Below are 17,891 nucleotides of genomic sequence, written 5' to 3' on the forward strand. Positions count from 1 at the left end.
TACCTGGTGGCTTGCAGGTGGCGTTCTGGCTCTGAAACAAGCCCACAGTGGCGATCACTGTTGCAGCCTGCATGAGGCATCCACGAACCAGAGTGCTTACTTTTTATTTCTAGAGATCAAGTCAGTTTCGTGGCCATTCAAGATTCAATGAAAATGGTTTCATATTAAAGGGGTTCCAGGAATACATCTGCGACATAAGAGTATGCGCAGGAAGTGAACTAGTCTGTGCTGCTGTACATGACATGTCCTGGACTTCCACCCATCATTTAACTCTCGCGTATGAAGTCAACGGATAGTCGGCCAGTTCCGGAGATCACATCAACCATCTCTGACTCCTCTGTACTTCCGGAAGCCGCCGAAGCCGCCGAAGCCGCCGAAGCCGCCGACTGCTCGGAGCCCCTGGGAGACTCACTAACAGCGCGCGAACGATCGGTGTCGGATTCTGGCAGAGGGTCAACCATCAATGCATTAATGTCCTCCACGAAGTCTGACTCGGGCTCATCATCAGATGAAAGGGAAGAAGATCTAACCCAAGCCAGAATGTCGTCGTCTGGAGGGTTGGAAGACAGAGGGTGACCCGGTTGGGTAGTCCTGTCTGATCCGGTGTCGTCTGAGTCTTCGTCCTCGTCCTCATCGAAGAAGGTGGTCGCAGCGCATAAGGCGGTCAATCGAGTGAAATGCCACTGCATGTCCAGCAAGTCGAAACTTGGAAGGGGTTGAAGGATGGGGTCGTCGGTCGTCATTCTGAAGCGGTAGCCGGATTCAATGGCACGATGTGTTGCTTCTCCTCGATTTCCTACAGCCACGATCAGTTGATCCACACTGTGGACATCCTTAGTGGAGCGAGGCTGCTTGGCCACATCAACGGTGTCAAAAATCTTGTGGTCTGGCTTTGGCTGCCAATAGAATTCAATTTCCATTGCCGTCATATCGTCAGAAATCCAGGCGGGACGCAGGGCGAACAAACCACTTGACCATGCAGACCGAAGGTCTCTCCGAAGGCAGATCAGATTGGAGCAATCATTAACGGGACTGTTGGGGTTGGTTGGGTCATTGAAAAAAGCCTTCTTCCATCTTGAAGTTGTGCTCTTTCCCCAGAACACATCCGCGAACGCCCAAATGTTTGGAGTCCCCGCAACGTTTTGCAAGAAGGCGTTGACTGCAGTAGCTGGGAAGATCGGAGTAGTTTGGTAGACCTTTCGGGTGCCTGTGATGACACACTTTTGTCCATCTCGTTCTCTGGCGGCATAGATTGCAACGGGTGGAACACGTCGCCGCGGGCTGAAAGTAGGAGACCAGAATGCTGCTCCTCGCTGTTGAGAAGGAGATGGTGTTACCGACCATTTGAATGGAAGAGCACAAATGAGTTCAGCAATGGGGTCTATGATTTTCAGCGAGAAGCGGGCAAGCTGTACCATGTACTCAAGCTTCTCAAGGTCGCACAACTGGAGAACGGCCCACAATGGGGTAGGTATCTCCTGGTCTTGAACAGCTTTCTTGAATTGGCGAATAAGAATCCTACGCTGCGGCGACTGAATATTGAAGCGCTCATCACTCACACGAACCACGGTGGAGGAACGTCCTAGTTCCGAAGAACTTCCAGGGGGAACTGTACTCGCAGATGCGATTGACATATTGATCACGTGGGCCTGTCCTAGATCCGTCAGAAAAGACGGTGAATCTGCGGAAACCCGATGATTTCCGCGACAGGCAGGACAGGCACGTGGTCGGCGTGTGAAGAGAACATGGAAGGTTCGTTTTGATCTGGAGCTCTTTATACGTTTGAACGGGGACCCGCGCGTTTCGCTCAAGTGGAGGAAGGAACCGACGAGTTCATTCATTTGAATTGAGGATATACCACTTTGAATACATACACCAGAGCGTGGACGGCACTTTCCAAGTTCGGCGTATCATATGTATGTAGTCATGGCCCATAAACGTCACATTCAGTAGGCAGCATCACCGCCGAGGAATCCATTCCCGGTCTCGAATATCTTGCATACGTTTCTCTATCATCCGTGCCCTTGGAGGCATTCCCACATGAGGTCTAATTCGGGGTCCGAGATCCGGCACAGAGGCCCGCTCCCGCTGAATGTCACGGATGCGTCTGCGACGAGCACTTCGAATCTCGTCGGACAATTCGACAAGCTCATCTATGTCATCCTGTGGCCGGAACGAGTCAGAATCCAAGGAAGCCGTCTATCCGGACAGTACATACCGACTTAAGGTACGAGAAGATGTAGTAGCACGTCCTCGTCTCTTCATACTCGAATCCCATGTGTTCAATAGCTTCCCTCACTACCAGTCTCTTCGCTATTTCGGTCCACCGATCATTTCGCGTCTCCTCCGGGTCCGTGACCTGCTGGGCAATTCGTCCAATTTTTGCTTCAGCCACTGACGCATGTCGAGGTTTGGCCTCAACAACGTCCAAAGCTCCGGTCATCTCAATGGGTTCGTCGGGGGATGGAGTATGCACCACAGACCAGTCGTCCGTACCTCTTGGGGTCTTGTTTACAAGCCTGGCGCTCTCCATCATTATATCTTTTTCAACGTCATGCATGGAAGGGGCATCTCTAATTTCGCGGCTGTAAGCTAACTCGCTCTCGTCTTCTAGCGGCTTGGGCCGACGACGAGTTGCGGTTATTGTTTCCCGCTCCCACGGGTCGTTGAAATCAACAGCTGGACCGCTAGTTGGAGATATTGAGTCTTCTGGGGCGAGAGAGTCTTCACTGTCACTGTGATCGAGGACTATGCTTTCATCCGACATTCGTCCGCCTCGCATTTTTCTACACCACATGTTAGCGGGAGGCTGAGATAGATGGGGATCGATTTACACACCGGTGGTGAATATCGATTTCATCGAAACTACCTCTCCGGGACCGCGGTTCGGGACTGCGCGCACGAGGTGTACGGGCGCCTTTATAGTCTGCACCTGGTTAGAAGGATCTTCTTGCTGGGCTATCAAGATCAGTCTTACCATGGTCAATGTTCCTATCGTGGGTAAACACGTCTTCTTGGCGGATTGGGGTTGTATGTAGGGAATCCAAAGAAGGCGATGGCTGGCGAGATGGGAGCTTGTCCTTTGTTTTCCGAATACTGGTCTCTTCCTTAACCTCTTCAATGTCTCGGGAGCGTGACTTGGAGTCCAGCTGCGAGCGCACGCTAAGCTCTTCGTCCAGTGGAATCTGTTCCCTATCCTCTCGCCGAAGACCTCTTAATTCACGTTGGAGATCCTCCGAAGGTACACTGCGTCGTTTTTCACGTCCGCGTATAACTACCTCCTCTTCATCAACACGGTCTACCGGTCGTGGTCCTTTGTCCTTCCGCCGAATGACCACATCATCCTCTTTAGATTCTTGATCTGGAGAATCAATCGGGCCTCGATGTCGCCCTGGGGGCGCATTGTCAAGGAGGACTTCTTCCACCTCGACCCTTTGGGGAGGTGGACGCCGTGGCCGTGGTCGATGGTATGGCTCTTCCTCGAACTCCAATCTCCTCTCCCGCGATCGAATATCGAGTTCGCTATCCCATCCGCGACGTAAAGGCGGCTCTTCTCTTTCTTTCCGTGGGACTACCATTTCCTCTTCCTCGAATTCGCGCCCTGGGCGGTGTCTTCTTCCTCCATGTTTCGCTCGAGCCTCAGCTAATAGGTCCTCGTCAGATTCCCGTCCTGGATGTCGCCTGCGGTGACGTTTTTCTCTGTCCTCAAAGTGTAGATCGTCCTCAGATCTTCGTTCTGGGTGACGCCTGCTCCCTCTGTGTATTTCACTGTCTTCGATAATGAAATCATCCTCTATAAATTCCCGAGGATGGCGTCTACTTTCTCGACGTCTTTCCCGTTCGAGGGTGAATTCATCGTCCTCCTCGAATTCAGGCTCTGGACGACGCCTCCTGCCGCTGCTTCTTTCCCTTGCTCTTTCCTCAAACAGAAGATCCTCTTCGGATTCTCGCTCCCGGCGATACCTCCTATCTCGATGTCTTTCTCTTTCGTCAATAAAAGGATCGTCTTCGTCTTCTCGCTCTCGTTCGGGACGATGCCTCCCATCTGCACGCCTTTCTCTCCCCATGAAAATCAAATCCTCCTCGATGTCCCGCGGATGACCTCTAGTGCCCCGACGTCTCTCCCGTTCCTCGAAAATAAAATCCTCCTCATCTATTTCACGAGGACGAGGTCTACGCCGGGGCCCGGGCGGCCGCCTGTAGGCATCATCGTGGTCTAAAGGCATATATCGCTCAGGCGAGACCATATCTAGCTCCTCCCTTGACCGCATGAGAACGACGTCATCCCGTGCTCGCGGCGGCGCAAAGCTTTCTTCCATAAAGTCTCGCCTGGGCCGTTCTCGGATGTGCATACGCTCCATATCCTCGGCTAGGGGCTCTGACCTTCGCCGACGATACTCAACATCATCCTCATAGTCGCGATGTCGTCGGCGCGGCCTATAGTCTCGCTCGCGCTCGCGTTCCATTTCGTAGAATTCATCTTGCTCGTCGTAGTCGCGGAGTGGTGCTCGGCGGGACATTGTGGGACTGTGCTAGCGACCACCGCATTGGATTCGGTGACCGATCAGTCGTACCTACGGTCGGAAATATATCTCGACCGCGATGAGAAAACTCTGATATTCAGAGCTTTAGCGCAGGAATCTGTTAAAGGGCTCAGTTCAAGGCAACGGTCAATCTTGGAAGCGAGGTAGTTGGTGATAGTGGGGTTTGCCAGGAAGGTGGGCTGTGCTCCAGTCACGATCATCCCAGTTGGGCAGCTAATCATAGTACGATCTCGGGACAAACAAGATAAATAAGCAGATAGTCACTCGACTGAGAGTACAGGCCCATCCAAGGTATGGAAACGAAAACGCAGCCCGTGTGACTTGAAGGGCTGGCGAAAAGCAAAGTGATCCGACCCCGCATTGCCGATCTAGGAGCTGAACAACCGTTCCGTTCAATATCTTCATCTTCATGTTTGTTTACTCCCAACGCCTATAGTTCCAATGTTCTATCAAGGTACCCCGGAATCTTAGCTAATCTTGCCACTGGAAGCTTGGTTCTCTTCTCAAAAACGGCCGATTTGGGGTTGAGAAGTGTGGGGTCTGTAGTGCTTGGCGTCAGAGTCCTTATAGCAACCCAAAAGCCTCAGAGTATACAACATAACTCTTTGGACATTCGAGCCTAATATGCATTGTTGGTTGCTTATTTGACAATGAGCAACACTACGAAATTATGAAGCAGTTGATATTAGTTCGCCCAATCAGACGATAGCATAGTTTTATTCAAGGCATTGGGTATCTAGTAGCTAAAAGCCAAGTGAAAGCAGACAATATATAGGGCCCGTAGGTCACTGGAAAGCAAGTCGCATCTGTCCCTTCTCGGGCTTACCCCGACTCCCTCCACCTCGGCCACCTCTTCCACGAGCAGTAGCACCACGTGCACTGCTTTTCGTAGGCGGTGGCGGCTGTGAAGCCATAGCCTCCTGTCTGTCCTGGCTTGCAAGGTCCTTGGCAAAGTGCCAATCATCATGTTCTTCCTTTTCATACTCGAACATCGATTTAGAGCACCGTGGACATACGAAACGGGGGATTCCGCTCAATTCAGGGTCCTTTTCAACAGATTCTTCAGGGCCATGGGGCTCATCTGTAGCAGTATCTTCAAGATATGATGGAGATACAAAGAAAGTTTTTATCCCACCCCTTTCTCCGTCAAGCTTCCGTCTTTTCTCAGCTTGGTCTTGTTCACTGGGGGAGTTATCAGCATCTCGAAGTCTTGACGAATAACTCAGAGCTTTCGCTTGGTCACCGCGAATCAAGAAGCCCTCAATAGCCTTGTTGTTGCTCACGCCGTCTTCAAAGCTTGACACGCTCAGCGATAAGTTGGAACAGGGCCATGCTTGTCCGTCAGCTACAACTTGACGAAGCAAAGTATTGGCCAGATCATAGAGAAGGTTCTCGTCAATTGCATTGGAGCCTGGGATTGGAATTTGGCGAGAACGAGATTGCGCAGTTCGATGGTGCATCGTGATCACCTTCGGACGACGTCTATTTTCAAGCACGCCGTCTTCCACAAGCCGGCCATATATATCAGCTGCGAAGATACGGAGCCATTTCTCAGCTTGGTCAAGTGAGTTGATGCTCGGTCTGAAAGACTTCGCGGATAGCATAGATTTAATTTGTGTTCGGGGATTGACCTCGCTGCGGTCATCACCACGGATGATTCCGTAAAGCCAGGATGCCGTATGGTCAGCCAGCTTGCTGCGCAATTGCTCAAGCGGCACATTAAGAAGATCGCTGACTTTCTCTGTCCCAAAGGCGGCAGTTATTTGCTCGCCGAGTTTACCACCCAGCATCCTGATCTGAGTAAATTTATAACCACCTAGGAAATTCTGCACCGCCCGATTCCGCACTACAGTTTGTAGGTTGGGCTTATTGCAAGCACTTCCTAGTTTTGCGATCATTTTATTGCGGCCAAGCCCAGCGGAACAGGTGTAGCTGAGCTTCTCCCAAACTGTGTTCCGCACCGATCGTACAATCTCGGATCCTATCAGCATGACAATGTCGTCCCAGTCTGGATCATCTTCTTCCGTTTCGTGCTTATCCAAATCCACCAAGCAGTCGGTGTCCCATTGCAAAGCTGTGGTTGGCGGTGTAGGCAGTTCTGCATCCCGGTTCTCGTCTTGTGTTCCCATCCGAAGTTCTGGGTATCGCTGAAGAAGTGCCCTATATATCAACGGGGACAAATCAATGAATACTTCATCAATACTGGCTTTCTCCAACACAGCCGAGAGCTCTTGCTTCGAATTATGGTTTTCGACTTCCGTATTATCGGCACTCCATGTAGCCAGAGCCTCTTTCATCGTCTGGAGGATCTTTCGCGATTGTGCTCGGTATGGATCCAACGACACCTTGTCCGTGCTGATGTTCTTGAATGAATCATCCCGATATGCCCACCGTCCTCCTTCCCCCTCTCGAAAAGTCGCGACATGCTGTAAGACGAGATCTGGACAAAGTTTCCTGGCCTCCGCAACATTGATCAATCTACTGATTCCGAAGGGTCGCGCAGCGTAATTGATGGCAATCAATGAGTCCCACTGCCGCACTGCCAATGGTGTCTCCCGCGGAATTCCCAGGCGAACCATCTCACATTGCGCATAGAAGGCATCGAGATCGATATGCGCAATCACGCGTAGCGGGGTTGCCGTGGATCCATGTCGCAAGCCTTGCAATTGTCGATAGGTAAAACGGGAGACCTTCAAGGGATCGGACGATTCGGTGGGTTCGGACATGCTCGTACACGCGTCATGACGGTGAACACCAAACCATTGGGGTCGGTCAGAGCTTGGAATCTGATGCTCTCGACCTTGGGACGAGAACCCAAAATGGACTAGTGCGGGCACGTGTTAGCTTCAGCCTGAGGTTCGTGTTGTTCCTCATCTCCCGAGGTCTTCAATTCAACATCGGAATTTCCGTTACACTTTACATATCAAGAGTTAATACAATATTTTATGTTCTCGTGCAATGACTATACGAGTCCAGAGACAGCCACAATCTATTTTTCTATATATCTCCCAGGCTTATAGACCAGGGATATCCAAATGACCCATCACTTAGTGCCTGCTTATTTTTTTCTTCAACCCACCCCTGCACAGTCAGATGTTGTGTTCTCATGCAGGATTTTCCGATATTGTAACTCGCCCACTGCAGGGGTCTCGAACATGAAAAAAAAAAAGAAACGAGACAGGGTGATCTCCGATCTGTGCGATCCGGCTGACACAGGCGGGCTATGAGTGGACCAGAGGCTCGGAGCCTTCGCGCAGGTGCCCAAAGCCACGCATTCCTGCCCAACGGTCATCTCGTGTGGACATCGGCTGCCAGCTTTCCAGGTGGCAAGTTCGCAGGTCGCCACCGGTCTTTTCTGTCAACAGATTGGCCCTTGGCTGTCATGCTCGTTTCGCAGATGGTGTGTGAGGGATCAATCACGATGGGTCCTATGATTTGCTCCCCCCTCGACATTGCCCTCTTACACCATACATATGAACATCTGACGGCTTTTATCTTGTTTCCTCAACAGTTCTCCTTGACCGCTGCTGAAGATCCACTGGTGGAGTCATGTTGAGTTTTGATATTAATCCAGTCCAGGGGCACAGACTAAGGAGCAATCCAAGCTGGTTGAATATGGGGGATCGGCCCTTATCTTTTCGTCCCGACTAAAATCTAAGTTAGTAGGAAACAAAGAACAACCCTTTTAAGGTCTAGTTTTAGGGTACAAAGTACATCTCAAAGTATCCACTCTGTACGGAGTACAGCTGGCTACACTTGCTTACCATTTACTTTTTCCCAACATTGGAAGTGTCAGGAGGGGAGTATATGCGTACTCCGTAACTATATGGATTAACATATGAGCACGTATGTACTCCGTACTGGGCATATAGTCCTCTATAATATATACAAAATAGAAAATGAAAAATTCTCAAGCGGCTACAGGCATAGGGTTGCACATCAGTCTAATCCACATTTGACCATGCATGCTTTTTGCCTTGATCTTTCAGTGGGGAGTCGTGGCACCAGCCCAAGACGGCCCAACCGCCCTCTTTGATGTCCACTTTGCCTTTCCCCCCCCCCTCTTCTTCCTCTTCTTCTCTCGTCTTTCTTTCTTTTCCTTTCCATATTCCTCTGGCTTCTCTTGCCAGCACTTCTACTCTTCCTCTTTTTCCCCCAGGCAAATATCTAGTTCATACCGAACGGATTACAGACAGCCCACAGGACCCCCTCACCCGTGTTTCTCTTTCTCCTAATCCTGACAACTCATCCTCTCTTGATCACCCTGTCAACCTCTTGTCGCTATTCAATCACCATTCTTTGAGGCCTTCTCAATTTCCCCAGGATAATTGCCCCAGTGGACAACCAGCCAGGATTTCTTCCCAGGATTACCCGGACTTTTCCCACTAAGGACAGTTTTACTATTCGCGACCAGGATCAATTTCTTTCTGGCCACCTCCCAGGGATCGTATCTCATTTTCTGCTTGCCCTGGAATCGAGGAACCAAATCATTTAAGTCGTTGATTGTCGGCTTTGGAACCTGCTCGTCGCCTGATAGAATCTGTACATCCTACAATAAGAACGGACACACCATCATCCATCAACTTTCCCAGGACTCTCAAACCATCTACCACACTCCGGACTTCTTCATTTCTGGCCACTTGGATCCGAGGACTTTAAATTTTTAAACCGGATATTTTCCTCCCTCGGAATACATTATGACAGGCCGCTATGATGCACGCCCGGAGCGTCAGAATGAATATTTCATCCCTGGTGAAGGAATCAGCCGAGAAGTGATTCAAGCAGATATTTGTCGCTACCTTGGAAACGATGCTCTCGTGAGACCTGGCAACCACAATGTGCGTCTTCCGCTTTTGACCCGATGACTCAAACAGGCCATTTTGACTGACAACGAACAGGGCCGCTCAGGATTCTTTATCCGTGCCTATCGGAATCTCACATCTGTAAGTGAATATGGACAAGCGACAACAAGCGGGATAAGTCATAATGGCATTCTAACCACACATTGCATACAGGAGATGATTACTGATCTGAAGGCTGACTCCGCTCGTTGGGAGGCGGACGTCTCACGCCGGGCTGACCTAGGCTACCCGCGTGGGAATTACATTCAAGATACCAATGTATCTCATCCACCTAATACCGCTCCAGCGACCTATGCCCCTGCGCCCGTTCACGAGGTTCGCCAGTCACAGGGCCCATCCCCCACGCCCTTTACTGCAGCGCCCGCTCAGTCATACATGGATCCCTACTCCCAGAGTTCCTACAGTGGATCCCAGAATGCCCCCTACACAAATCCTTCCTCATACACATCCACCACTCACTCGCCATATGCATCAGGTACAGCTCCGTACCCTCCACCCCAGGTTTCCTACTCTGGTTCCAACCAGCCCATTGTGACGTCTGCGGACATGCACCCACAATCGTACACATATGCCCCCACGGGCTATGGTTACGACAATGGCCGAAGCAATGCTCCCCGATACCCTGGACCTGGATATGATGCCGAACAGGAGTACTCTACTGTAACTTCCGGGATGTCCTATCCTACCACTACTGCCCCGGATCCCCGGATAGGAATGGAACCCAGATACACTCCAGAGTATGAGCGCAGGCCACAAGCAACCAGAGACAACCCCCACCGTCGGCGGTAAGCAAGAATGACCGCCTCGAGGGTTTTCCTGCATTCATGATTTCTTCTCTCTCTCTCTCCATCCACATTGTGGTCCACTTGATGCTTTCTTCCTGGAATACCTCCGCAATACTCCTAGGAATGATGCTGATGTCTATGAAATCTTCCTGGACAATCTTTACGCCTTTCTTTCCTCTCTCGGCCACAATTCTCAAATTTCCGATTTGTCCCCAGTCCAGGAACTCCAGACCAAGACAGAGATGTTCAATTTTTTACATCCCACTTCAAATGGCCTAGTCAAGGGAAGTTTCCACTTCCCATTGGACATGAATCCCACTTCTATTTTTGCCTATGGACCCCCACTGGAATTGAACCCAATTGCTCTGTAGCAGGAGCTTGGACTTCCCGTGGACATCCGTCTTTATTTTGATTTCTCTCCCATGCTTTTGTGCGACTGGCCAGCCAGGAGTAGGAGTGACGTGCTTGATTGAGTTTACGAAAAGGTGGTCCGAACTTGAGCGTTTTGTTTGTTTTCTGGTCTCAGGATTCCGGGCATACTCACCCCCCACAATAATGCGATCTTTTTCGTTGGTTTAACGGTGTACAGGATTTGTGTGTTCTTAGCAACTTTTTTTTGTTTCGTCTTTCCCTTGAAAAGGAGGGGAGTTATCGTTCTACCTCTTTTCTTTCTTTCTTTTTTTTTTTTCTTTTCAACTTTGGTTTGCGAGAGCGTTGTGCTTCGATAAACTAAGGCTGGTGACCTACATGTAGATATGAGCATTTGCGGCGTTGGCCCGTCTTCTGTGATTGACGTTTTGATATGCAAGATCGTGGACTCCATGATTCTAATGAATCTCTTACTCTGCATAATTTCTTACCTTTGAATCAACATATCATATCTAAATCACTGACTTTTTGTCCGGCCTGTGGCTGCGGCTTCGGAGTGTAATGTAAATTCTATAATTGATCGGACTTTATAGGTAGCACTAAATACGAGGGTAGCCTGTCTCTATTGTGGGAAGGTCGTATCAGACCGTTGGTGCGCAAGAATGCAATTATCCCTAACGTAGCCAAGACTTGAAACATAGAAAAGCGAGCTGATGTCGATTATATTGCACAAAACGTAGTACATACACTGTAGCGCCGGGCTCGACATTCGGCGTATGCGAAACAAATATTGGTATCAAAGCATGTTGATGGCCAGGAGAAGTTGCCCCGGAACAAGTCTTTTTTTCGGTTGCCCACACTGATGCGATGAGATTTGTTCATCAGTCCAGTGGCACAGCCAACTCATCTCCTGCCATCCGCTGAATTCATTCTTCCCAGGCTCGGACAATACACGAGATTCTCTCTAACTACCGATAACTTGACGTTTTCGTAGTTCTGAACCCATTTATTCGTCATCGTAGCCCTTGGGGATCACCCGCGGACCCTGCGGAACTGTGCGTATTGAAAACATTGGTCAGATTCAATTTACTTATATATAGTTTTGATGCTCGTGCACCAATTTGTAGGAATTGAATGGGCTCATACTGGGATATGTCAGAGGAACGGGCTCGGGGTCGACGTCACCGAGGGCGCGGCGGATGGGGGGAATAGTGGCCAGCGACACGGGACCCATGAAGCCGATGCACAGAGAAGCGAGGATAGCTGGCTTCTCGTGCGCAGCCCAGCGGATGTAGCGGAAGGGGGTCGACCAGAACTGAGGGGTAGACATGGCTGTAGGAAGAGGTCGTTGACGACGAGGGTTTTTCCGATATAGGTGGGATGTCAATGCCTGAGTAATAGAATAAAACTGTTCAAGCGCACGCAAATGAACAGATTCACCGGTCCCACTTAGTGGTTGTTGAGTGGCAGGAATCAGAGAAGCAAAATTGATGCCGGAGGGACGAGGTGAAGTCGAAGTTCGGAGATGCGGACCCAGCGCTCTCAGGTCTTGGCACTCGCCCATTAAACACGTCGCCCTTTCTGGCTATCTATACAACTTGGATCCTCAACCACCTTTCTTTACTTATTTATTTTTGATCCTTCCGCTCCGCTGTGCGGAATTTGTTCAAAATGAGGTGGTGTCTTGCGTTGCTCATTTGTTGCTTGGCTGTGGTAAATGCGCTGAGTAGCTCCGGCAGTCGCCTGTTGGCCATTCTGGAAGACACAGAACAGAAGGACTTATACTCCACGTTGTGGGCAGACCTAGAGGGTAATTTACTTTTCCTTAGTCCATGGATTATTCGCTAACTCTCGGGTTCCAGCACGGGGATATGATGTCTCAATCGAATCCTCTAAGAGTGAACAGCTAGCCCTGTTCAAGCACGGCGAAAGAGCTTACGATCACCTCCTGATCCTCCCTCCCAAGTCCAAAGGTGGGAAACCCCGATTTAATTGGTTCAATGTTTAGTCAATTGACCCAAGAATACAGGCCTCGGCCCCTCCTTGACCCCAAAACACATCCTCGACTTCATGAACAAGGATGGCAACATCCTCCTCGCCCTTTCTGGCAAGACTGCCACCTCCAGCGCCATCAGCTCCCTTCTCCTTGAACTCGACATTCACCTCTCCACCGATCGCTCACAAGTCGTTGTCGACCACTTCAACTACGACACCCTCTCGGCCGCTGAGAAACATGACGTCCTTGTTCTCCAGCGCCCTGGACCCCTCCGTTCTGACGTCAAGGCCTTTTTTGATGGTGAAGGTGTTCTTGCCCTCCCCCGAGTTGCTCCCCAGACTCTCGGTGACAGCGCCCTCCTCTCTCCGATCCTCAGGGCCCCCGCCACTGCCTACAGCTACAACCCCAAGGAGGGCATGCCCGCGGCGGAGGATATCCTGGCTACCGGTTCGCAGCTGAACATTGTTTCCGCTATGCAGGCCCGCAACTCTGCCCGCTTCACTGTTCTCGGATCAGTGGAGTCGTTGGAGGACAAATGGTTCTCTGCCTCCGTCAAGACGCCCAGCGGCAAGAAGACTTCCACCGTGAACCGCGAGTTCGCTAAGCAGTTGACAGCTTGGGCTTTCAAGGAGACTGGTGTCCTCAAGGTTGACAAGGTCGAGCATCGCCTTGCCACTGAGGGCGCCGAATTGAACCCCTCGATCTACCGGATCAAGAACGAGACTGTACGTGAAACACCCATTTATTGTCCTTCCCTTCCAAACTAACCATCTATCTTTATTTGCCTGCAGATCTACAGCATCGAGGTTTCCGAGTATGTCTATGACAAGTGGGTTCCCTTCGATGTCCCCGGCGACGACGCGCTCCAGCTCGAGTTCACCATGCTCTCGCCCTTCCACCGTCTCACCCTCCAACCCACCCACCGCACCGATACCAGCACTGTGTTCAGCACTCAGTTTGTGACCCCCGATCAGCACGGTATCTTCTCCTTCCGCGTCAACTACAAGCGTCCCTTCTTGACCTCCATCGAGGAGAAGCATGAGGTCACCAACCGCCACTTTGCACACGATGAGTACCCTCGCAGCTGGGCTATTACTGGCGGTTGGGTATGGATTGCCGGTCTTTGGTCGGTGATTGGAGGATTTTTGGCTTTCGTCATTGTCTGGCTCTACTCTGCCCCTGTGACTGATACGCTTAAGAAGACTCAGTAAATCTATATTCTGTATGCATTGGACTGACTGTCCAAGATTCTCAATTTTGTTGCATGATTCTTGATCTCCAAATGAACACATTAGGTCCAAAGATGACCAATTTTCAATGATGCGATATTCTCCCGCCCCTTCTCTCTGGTGTGATTATAGCCAGGAGGAATCTAAATAATGGCTCGGTTCGCTAATATACTTGAGTGACTTGTCCCGGGTTTGATGGACTGAAACTGAAACTGAGGAACGTAGTATCGTCCCCATTGGGGCCTGTTAATTCCCGATCAGACGAACATAGACGTATCTATTGGAGTTTGAGTTCGGATTGACATGTTTCATTCGTAACTAACTCTGCATCTACGGAGGGTATAACTATCAACCCCAGTGATGAGAATGGTACTGAAGCTTTAGATGTTCACGAAACCGGCACTATATTAGGCGCAATAGCCTTCACACGAAAAGAGGGCAGAAGTCTGATAGGATGTGAATGAAACTAAAACATCCGCAAAGGATGAAATTGACTGTCGTTGGTCCCAAATACCCACAGCGGGCCATTTAGTCCATCCTAAATTGGTCTAACAATAGTTACTAGCACTCACACTTGCCCGAAGCAGCAGCTGGACTCGTCACTTCTGGACGTGGCTTCAATGATAGGGGAGAACCAAGACCTAGCCTCGATTCTAATATGTTCCGTTCTTTCGAACGTTGCTCTCCTGTATATACCCCGTTACGCAGTTGAATCTTTCGGAAATGAATAAACCGACTTTCGTCTTCTCCCTCGGTGCTTGGGTCACTCCCATCGTCTTCGATGCCGTGCGTGACCGTCTGAATACCCTCGGGTATCCTTCTGAGTGCCCCGCGCACCCCTCTATCGGCGCTGAGCCCCCTTCCCTGACATTGGAAGATGACGTTGCCTCCCTGCGTAGGGTATTGACAACTCTAGCAGATGAGGGAAAGGATATTGTCCTTGTGGCACACTCCTACGGTGGCGTCGTAGCCTCCACAGCTAGCGAGGGGCTGGTGAAGCATGTTCGTGCGGAGAGCGGGAAGCTGGGCGGCATTATGAAGGTTATCTATCTAGCTGCCTTTGCGCTAGACAAAGGCCAGAGCTTGCTGGGAATGCTGGGAGGAAATTATTTACCCTGGATGAAGGTCGAGGTTAGTCCACCCAGCATCATATGATCGGTATCATTGTCCAAGATTCAGCTGACCAAGAAAAAGGGTGACTACGCTCGCGCCGACGGCACGGGGGCCGTTGGCTGGCAGGACCTGACCGTCGAGCAGCAAGAAAAATGGAATCGCACGACACTGCACACCTCACGTGCGGTCTTTTCGGGTGAAACCACCTATGAGCCGTGGCGCGATATCCCCTGCTCCTACATCATCTGCGAGCAGGATCTGGCCCTGCCGCCAGCTATCCAGGAGTTCTTTGCCTCGAAAATGGGCGGGTCTGACACTACCCACCGTCTGCCGAGCTCACATTCGCCGTTCTTGAGTATGCCTGACCGGCTGGTGGGTGTTCTGGAAGAGATAGTGAAGGTATAATATGTATTATCGGACTTGGGTATGAAGAATCTCAGTCGGTCTCGAGAGAAGTGAGTATCAGAGAAGAAATGTATGTTTTTGAGCGTAACCGAACTCCGGGCCATGCCAGCATGTAATCAGCGAATCCAAATACCCTTTTTACAGGCCCCTTGTCTTCTCCGGATCCATCTGTACTTCGTTTCCGTTGATTTCCTTAACCGTCTGGTATGCCGGTTGTCCAGCATATAGCTGCCCTCCAGACGAATTGCCAGATTTCCCGTCCATCTCCTTGGACATCGAGATGGGTTGGTTGCCACGGAAGCGCTTGCGCATATCGATCATACCACGTCTGTGCCGAGAGAAGGCACAATAATTAGCGGATGTTTCTTTTGTCCATAATGGTCAGCCTAGTCGAGGCTCAGTTTCCGACTCACTTGCACTCGCTGAATCCTTTCCGCAGCTGCTGACATTTCGTGGGTAACTCCTCGGCGAGAGGAGAGCTGAGACATTCACGTGGCGTATGGCGTTGGACCATGATACAGTCCGACTCCTGGAGACATTGGGCTAGAGCCTCCCCTAGATAATCAATTTGTGGTCAGTTTGCGTTATAGCAAAGGAGGGTTGCGGTAGAAGGTCCAGCTGGGTCAGGAACATGACACTCCTTTAAACAGTTGTGCGACTCGAGGGGTGCAACATACGGATATCATTGCATGAACTGGGCATGTTGACGCGACCTTGTGGACGAATGCGCAACCACAAACAGCAAGAGATCAAAAGATCCAGGCCACGGCAAATTCGGGCTGTCAGATATCTCGACGCTGATTGGCGGATGCGGAGAATCCCCGGATGAGATAAGCATCGCTATCACATGTTGGTAATGACGTCGGGGGATATTCATCGCTTGTTTTGCGCTTTTAAACATTTGCAGCATCTCTGTCGCTTGCATTGAATCTTGAAGTGTACCTGCACATATGCATAGCAATTGTTTTTCATTATGTCGCGAGTTCCGTTCATCGGGAGACTGTTCTGGTAAGGAACTCCAAGCTTCCACGAAGAATGCAGCAATTGACCTTCACGTCTCTAGGTATGAGTACCTAGCTCTCTTTGGGTCTTTGATCCTTGTCCTGCTGGAGACAATCATTCACTTAATTACTTGGTGCCTACGTTAGTGAAAATCACCGATCAATGGATGATGCCATTATTAACCCCTAACCAGCAAGCCCTATCATCAAGTTTTGCTATGGCCAGTCCAAGGCACTTTTCAATCTTTTAATTCCTAACGAGTCCCGTCCCAAGCGTACAAAGGAGGAAAAGTTTGCATGCTCTGTTGCAGATGCATCCGACTTCACCGAGATATGTGCCCTTTTTGGGTATCAAGCGGAGGAGCACATCGTACAAACAAGCGATGGTTACCTCCTTGGACTTCATCGGCTGGCATATCGAAAAGGGGAAGAAGGCATGCGCGTCAATCAAGGTCCAAATGGGATTCGGAAAAAGGTCGTCTACCTCCACCACGGCCTGCTCATGTCAAGTGAGGTGTGGGTAGCCTTGACAGACGAGCAGCGGTGCCTGCCCTTTCAGCTGGTGGAAAGGGGGTACGATGTATGGTTGGGGAACAACCGTGGAAATAAATACTCCAAGAAGTCGATTCGATTCTCGCCTGGTTCCAATGAATTTTGGGATTTCTCTATCGATCAGTTCGCCTTTTATGATGTCCCCAACAGCATCGAGTACATCCTCGAAGTGACAAACCAGCCGTCGTTGTCTTACATCGGATTCTCCCAGGGAACAGCGCAGGCATTCGCTACACTTGCTATTCATCCATTGCTCAACCAGAAGATTGATGTGTTTGTGGCACTCGCACCGGCCATGGCTCCTTCGGGTCTCCGCAACCGCATTGTTGATTCACTAATGAAAGCCTCTCCGGACTTTTTGTTCCTGTTATTTGGTCGACGCAGCATCCTATCCTCGACAACCATGTGGCAAACGATACTGTACCCGCCAATATTTGTGCGTATCATCGACGCAGCCCTCCAAGCCCTCTTCAACTGGAAGTGTCGCAACATCAAACAAACCCAAAAGCTTGCCGCCTATTTGCATCTATATTCCTTCACCAGCACTAAGTCCGTCGTGCATTGGTTCCAAATCATTCGGAATAAGAACTTCCAGTTCTACGATGATGAAGTCTATGCTCCATTCAGCGTAGCTGCTAGCGAGCGTTTTTACAAGCCGGTCAAATACCCTACTCGCAACATCAAAACCCCGATTGTCCTCCTGTACGGTGACAGCGATAGTCTCGTTGATATTGGAGTGATGCTGAAAGGGTTGCCACATGATACTGTCGCCCAGGCGATTCCAACCTACGAGCATCTAGACTTTTTGTGGGCCTCCGACGTTGACCGCCAAGTCTTCGGTTATGTGTTCAATGCGCTTGAGACCTATAGCCGGGGTGGCCCGTTGGCTGCCAGCAATACGGGGTCTGAGAAACACGGATTTTTAACCGACGGTCGTGTTTCCAATACATCGGTTGTCCGGAAAGCCCATCTCTTCCCCAATGATGTAGCCTACGGGGCTACTCCCTGAACATCGTTACTTTTAAATGTACGGAG

The 17,891-nt window shown here is 50.4% G+C and overlaps 9 protein-coding genes across 9 annotated transcripts; 4 read left to right on the forward strand and 5 right to left on the reverse strand.

The window, feature by feature from the left end:
• Positions 1-266: 266 nt before the first annotated feature.
• N7525_008248 (HNH endonuclease signature motif containing protein) lies at positions 267-1,634 on the reverse strand (the record flags this gene model as incomplete). The annotated part of the gene is made up of 1 exon (XM_002568678.2): positions 267-1,634. The coding sequence occupies one exon, from the start codon at positions 1,632-1,634 to the stop codon at positions 267-269; it is 1,368 nt and encodes a 455-aa protein (XP_002568724.2).
• A 325-nt stretch (positions 1,635-1,959) lies between these two features.
• N7525_008249 (uncharacterized protein) lies at positions 1,960-4,520 on the reverse strand (the record flags this gene model as incomplete). Its single annotated transcript, XM_061214344.1, has 4 exons — positions 1,960-2,163; positions 2,219-2,786; positions 2,839-2,917; positions 2,978-4,520. 4 exons carry the CDS (start codon positions 4,518-4,520, stop codon positions 1,960-1,962), a joined length of 2,394 nt encoding a protein of 797 aa, XP_061068775.1.
• An 809-nt stretch (positions 4,521-5,329) lies between these two features.
• On the reverse strand, positions 5,330-7,270 carry N7525_008250 (DNA-directed DNA polymerase eta; the record flags this gene model as incomplete). The annotated part of the gene is made up of 1 exon (XM_002568680.1): positions 5,330-7,270. The coding sequence occupies one exon, from the start codon at positions 7,268-7,270 to the stop codon at positions 5,330-5,332; it is 1,941 nt and encodes a 646-aa protein (XP_002568726.1).
• A 1,971-nt stretch (positions 7,271-9,241) lies between these two features.
• Positions 9,242-10,195, forward strand: N7525_008251 (putative transcription factor RfeG; the record flags this gene model as incomplete). The annotated part of the gene is made up of 3 exons (XM_061214345.1): positions 9,242-9,382; positions 9,443-9,487; positions 9,560-10,195. The coding sequence occupies 3 exons, from the start codon at positions 9,242-9,244 to the stop codon at positions 10,193-10,195; spliced, it is 822 nt and encodes a 273-aa protein (XP_061068776.1).
• Positions 10,196-11,566: 1,371 nt separating this feature from the next.
• Positions 11,567-11,890, reverse strand: N7525_008252 (NADH:ubiquinone oxidoreductase subunit NDUFA3; the record flags this gene model as incomplete). Its single annotated transcript, XM_002568682.1, has 2 exons — positions 11,567-11,613; positions 11,707-11,890. 2 exons carry the CDS (start codon positions 11,888-11,890, stop codon positions 11,567-11,569), a joined length of 231 nt encoding a protein of 76 aa, XP_002568728.1.
• Positions 11,891-12,231: 341 nt separating this feature from the next.
• On the forward strand, positions 12,232-13,767 carry N7525_008253 (dolichyl-diphosphooligosaccharide-protein glycotransferase; the record flags this gene model as incomplete). Its single annotated transcript, XM_002568683.1, has 4 exons — positions 12,232-12,370; positions 12,423-12,533; positions 12,590-13,281; positions 13,348-13,767. 4 exons carry the CDS (start codon positions 12,232-12,234, stop codon positions 13,765-13,767), a joined length of 1,362 nt encoding a protein of 453 aa, XP_002568729.1.
• Positions 13,768-14,508: 741 nt separating this feature from the next.
• N7525_008254 (alpha/beta hydrolase) lies at positions 14,509-15,303 on the forward strand (the record flags this gene model as incomplete). Its single annotated transcript, XM_061214346.1, has 2 exons — positions 14,509-14,916; positions 14,980-15,303. The coding sequence occupies 2 exons, from the start codon at positions 14,509-14,511 to the stop codon at positions 15,301-15,303; spliced, it is 732 nt and encodes a 243-aa protein (XP_061068777.1).
• Positions 15,304-15,441: 138 nt separating this feature from the next.
• Positions 15,442-16,005, reverse strand: N7525_008255 (PET191 family protein; the record flags this gene model as incomplete). Its single annotated transcript, XM_002568685.1, has 3 exons — positions 15,442-15,631; positions 15,717-15,858; positions 15,981-16,005. The coding sequence occupies 3 exons, from the start codon at positions 16,003-16,005 to the stop codon at positions 15,442-15,444; spliced, it is 357 nt and encodes a 118-aa protein (XP_002568731.1).
• A 271-nt stretch (positions 16,006-16,276) lies between these two features.
• N7525_008256 (sterol esterase) lies at positions 16,277-17,865 on the forward strand (the record flags this gene model as incomplete). The annotated part of the gene is made up of 3 exons (XM_002568686.2): positions 16,277-16,311; positions 16,367-16,446; positions 16,499-17,865. The coding sequence occupies 3 exons, from the start codon at positions 16,277-16,279 to the stop codon at positions 17,863-17,865; spliced, it is 1,482 nt and encodes a 493-aa protein (XP_002568732.1).
• Between the last annotated feature and the right edge of the window lie 26 nt (positions 17,866-17,891).

This window comes from Penicillium rubens (genome assembly GCF_028828025.1).
Source record: "Penicillium rubens strain IBT 27055 chromosome Unknown utg000003l_segment0_segment0, whole genome shotgun sequence".
Taxonomy (NCBI): domain Eukaryota; kingdom Fungi; phylum Ascomycota; class Eurotiomycetes; order Eurotiales; family Aspergillaceae; genus Penicillium; species Penicillium rubens.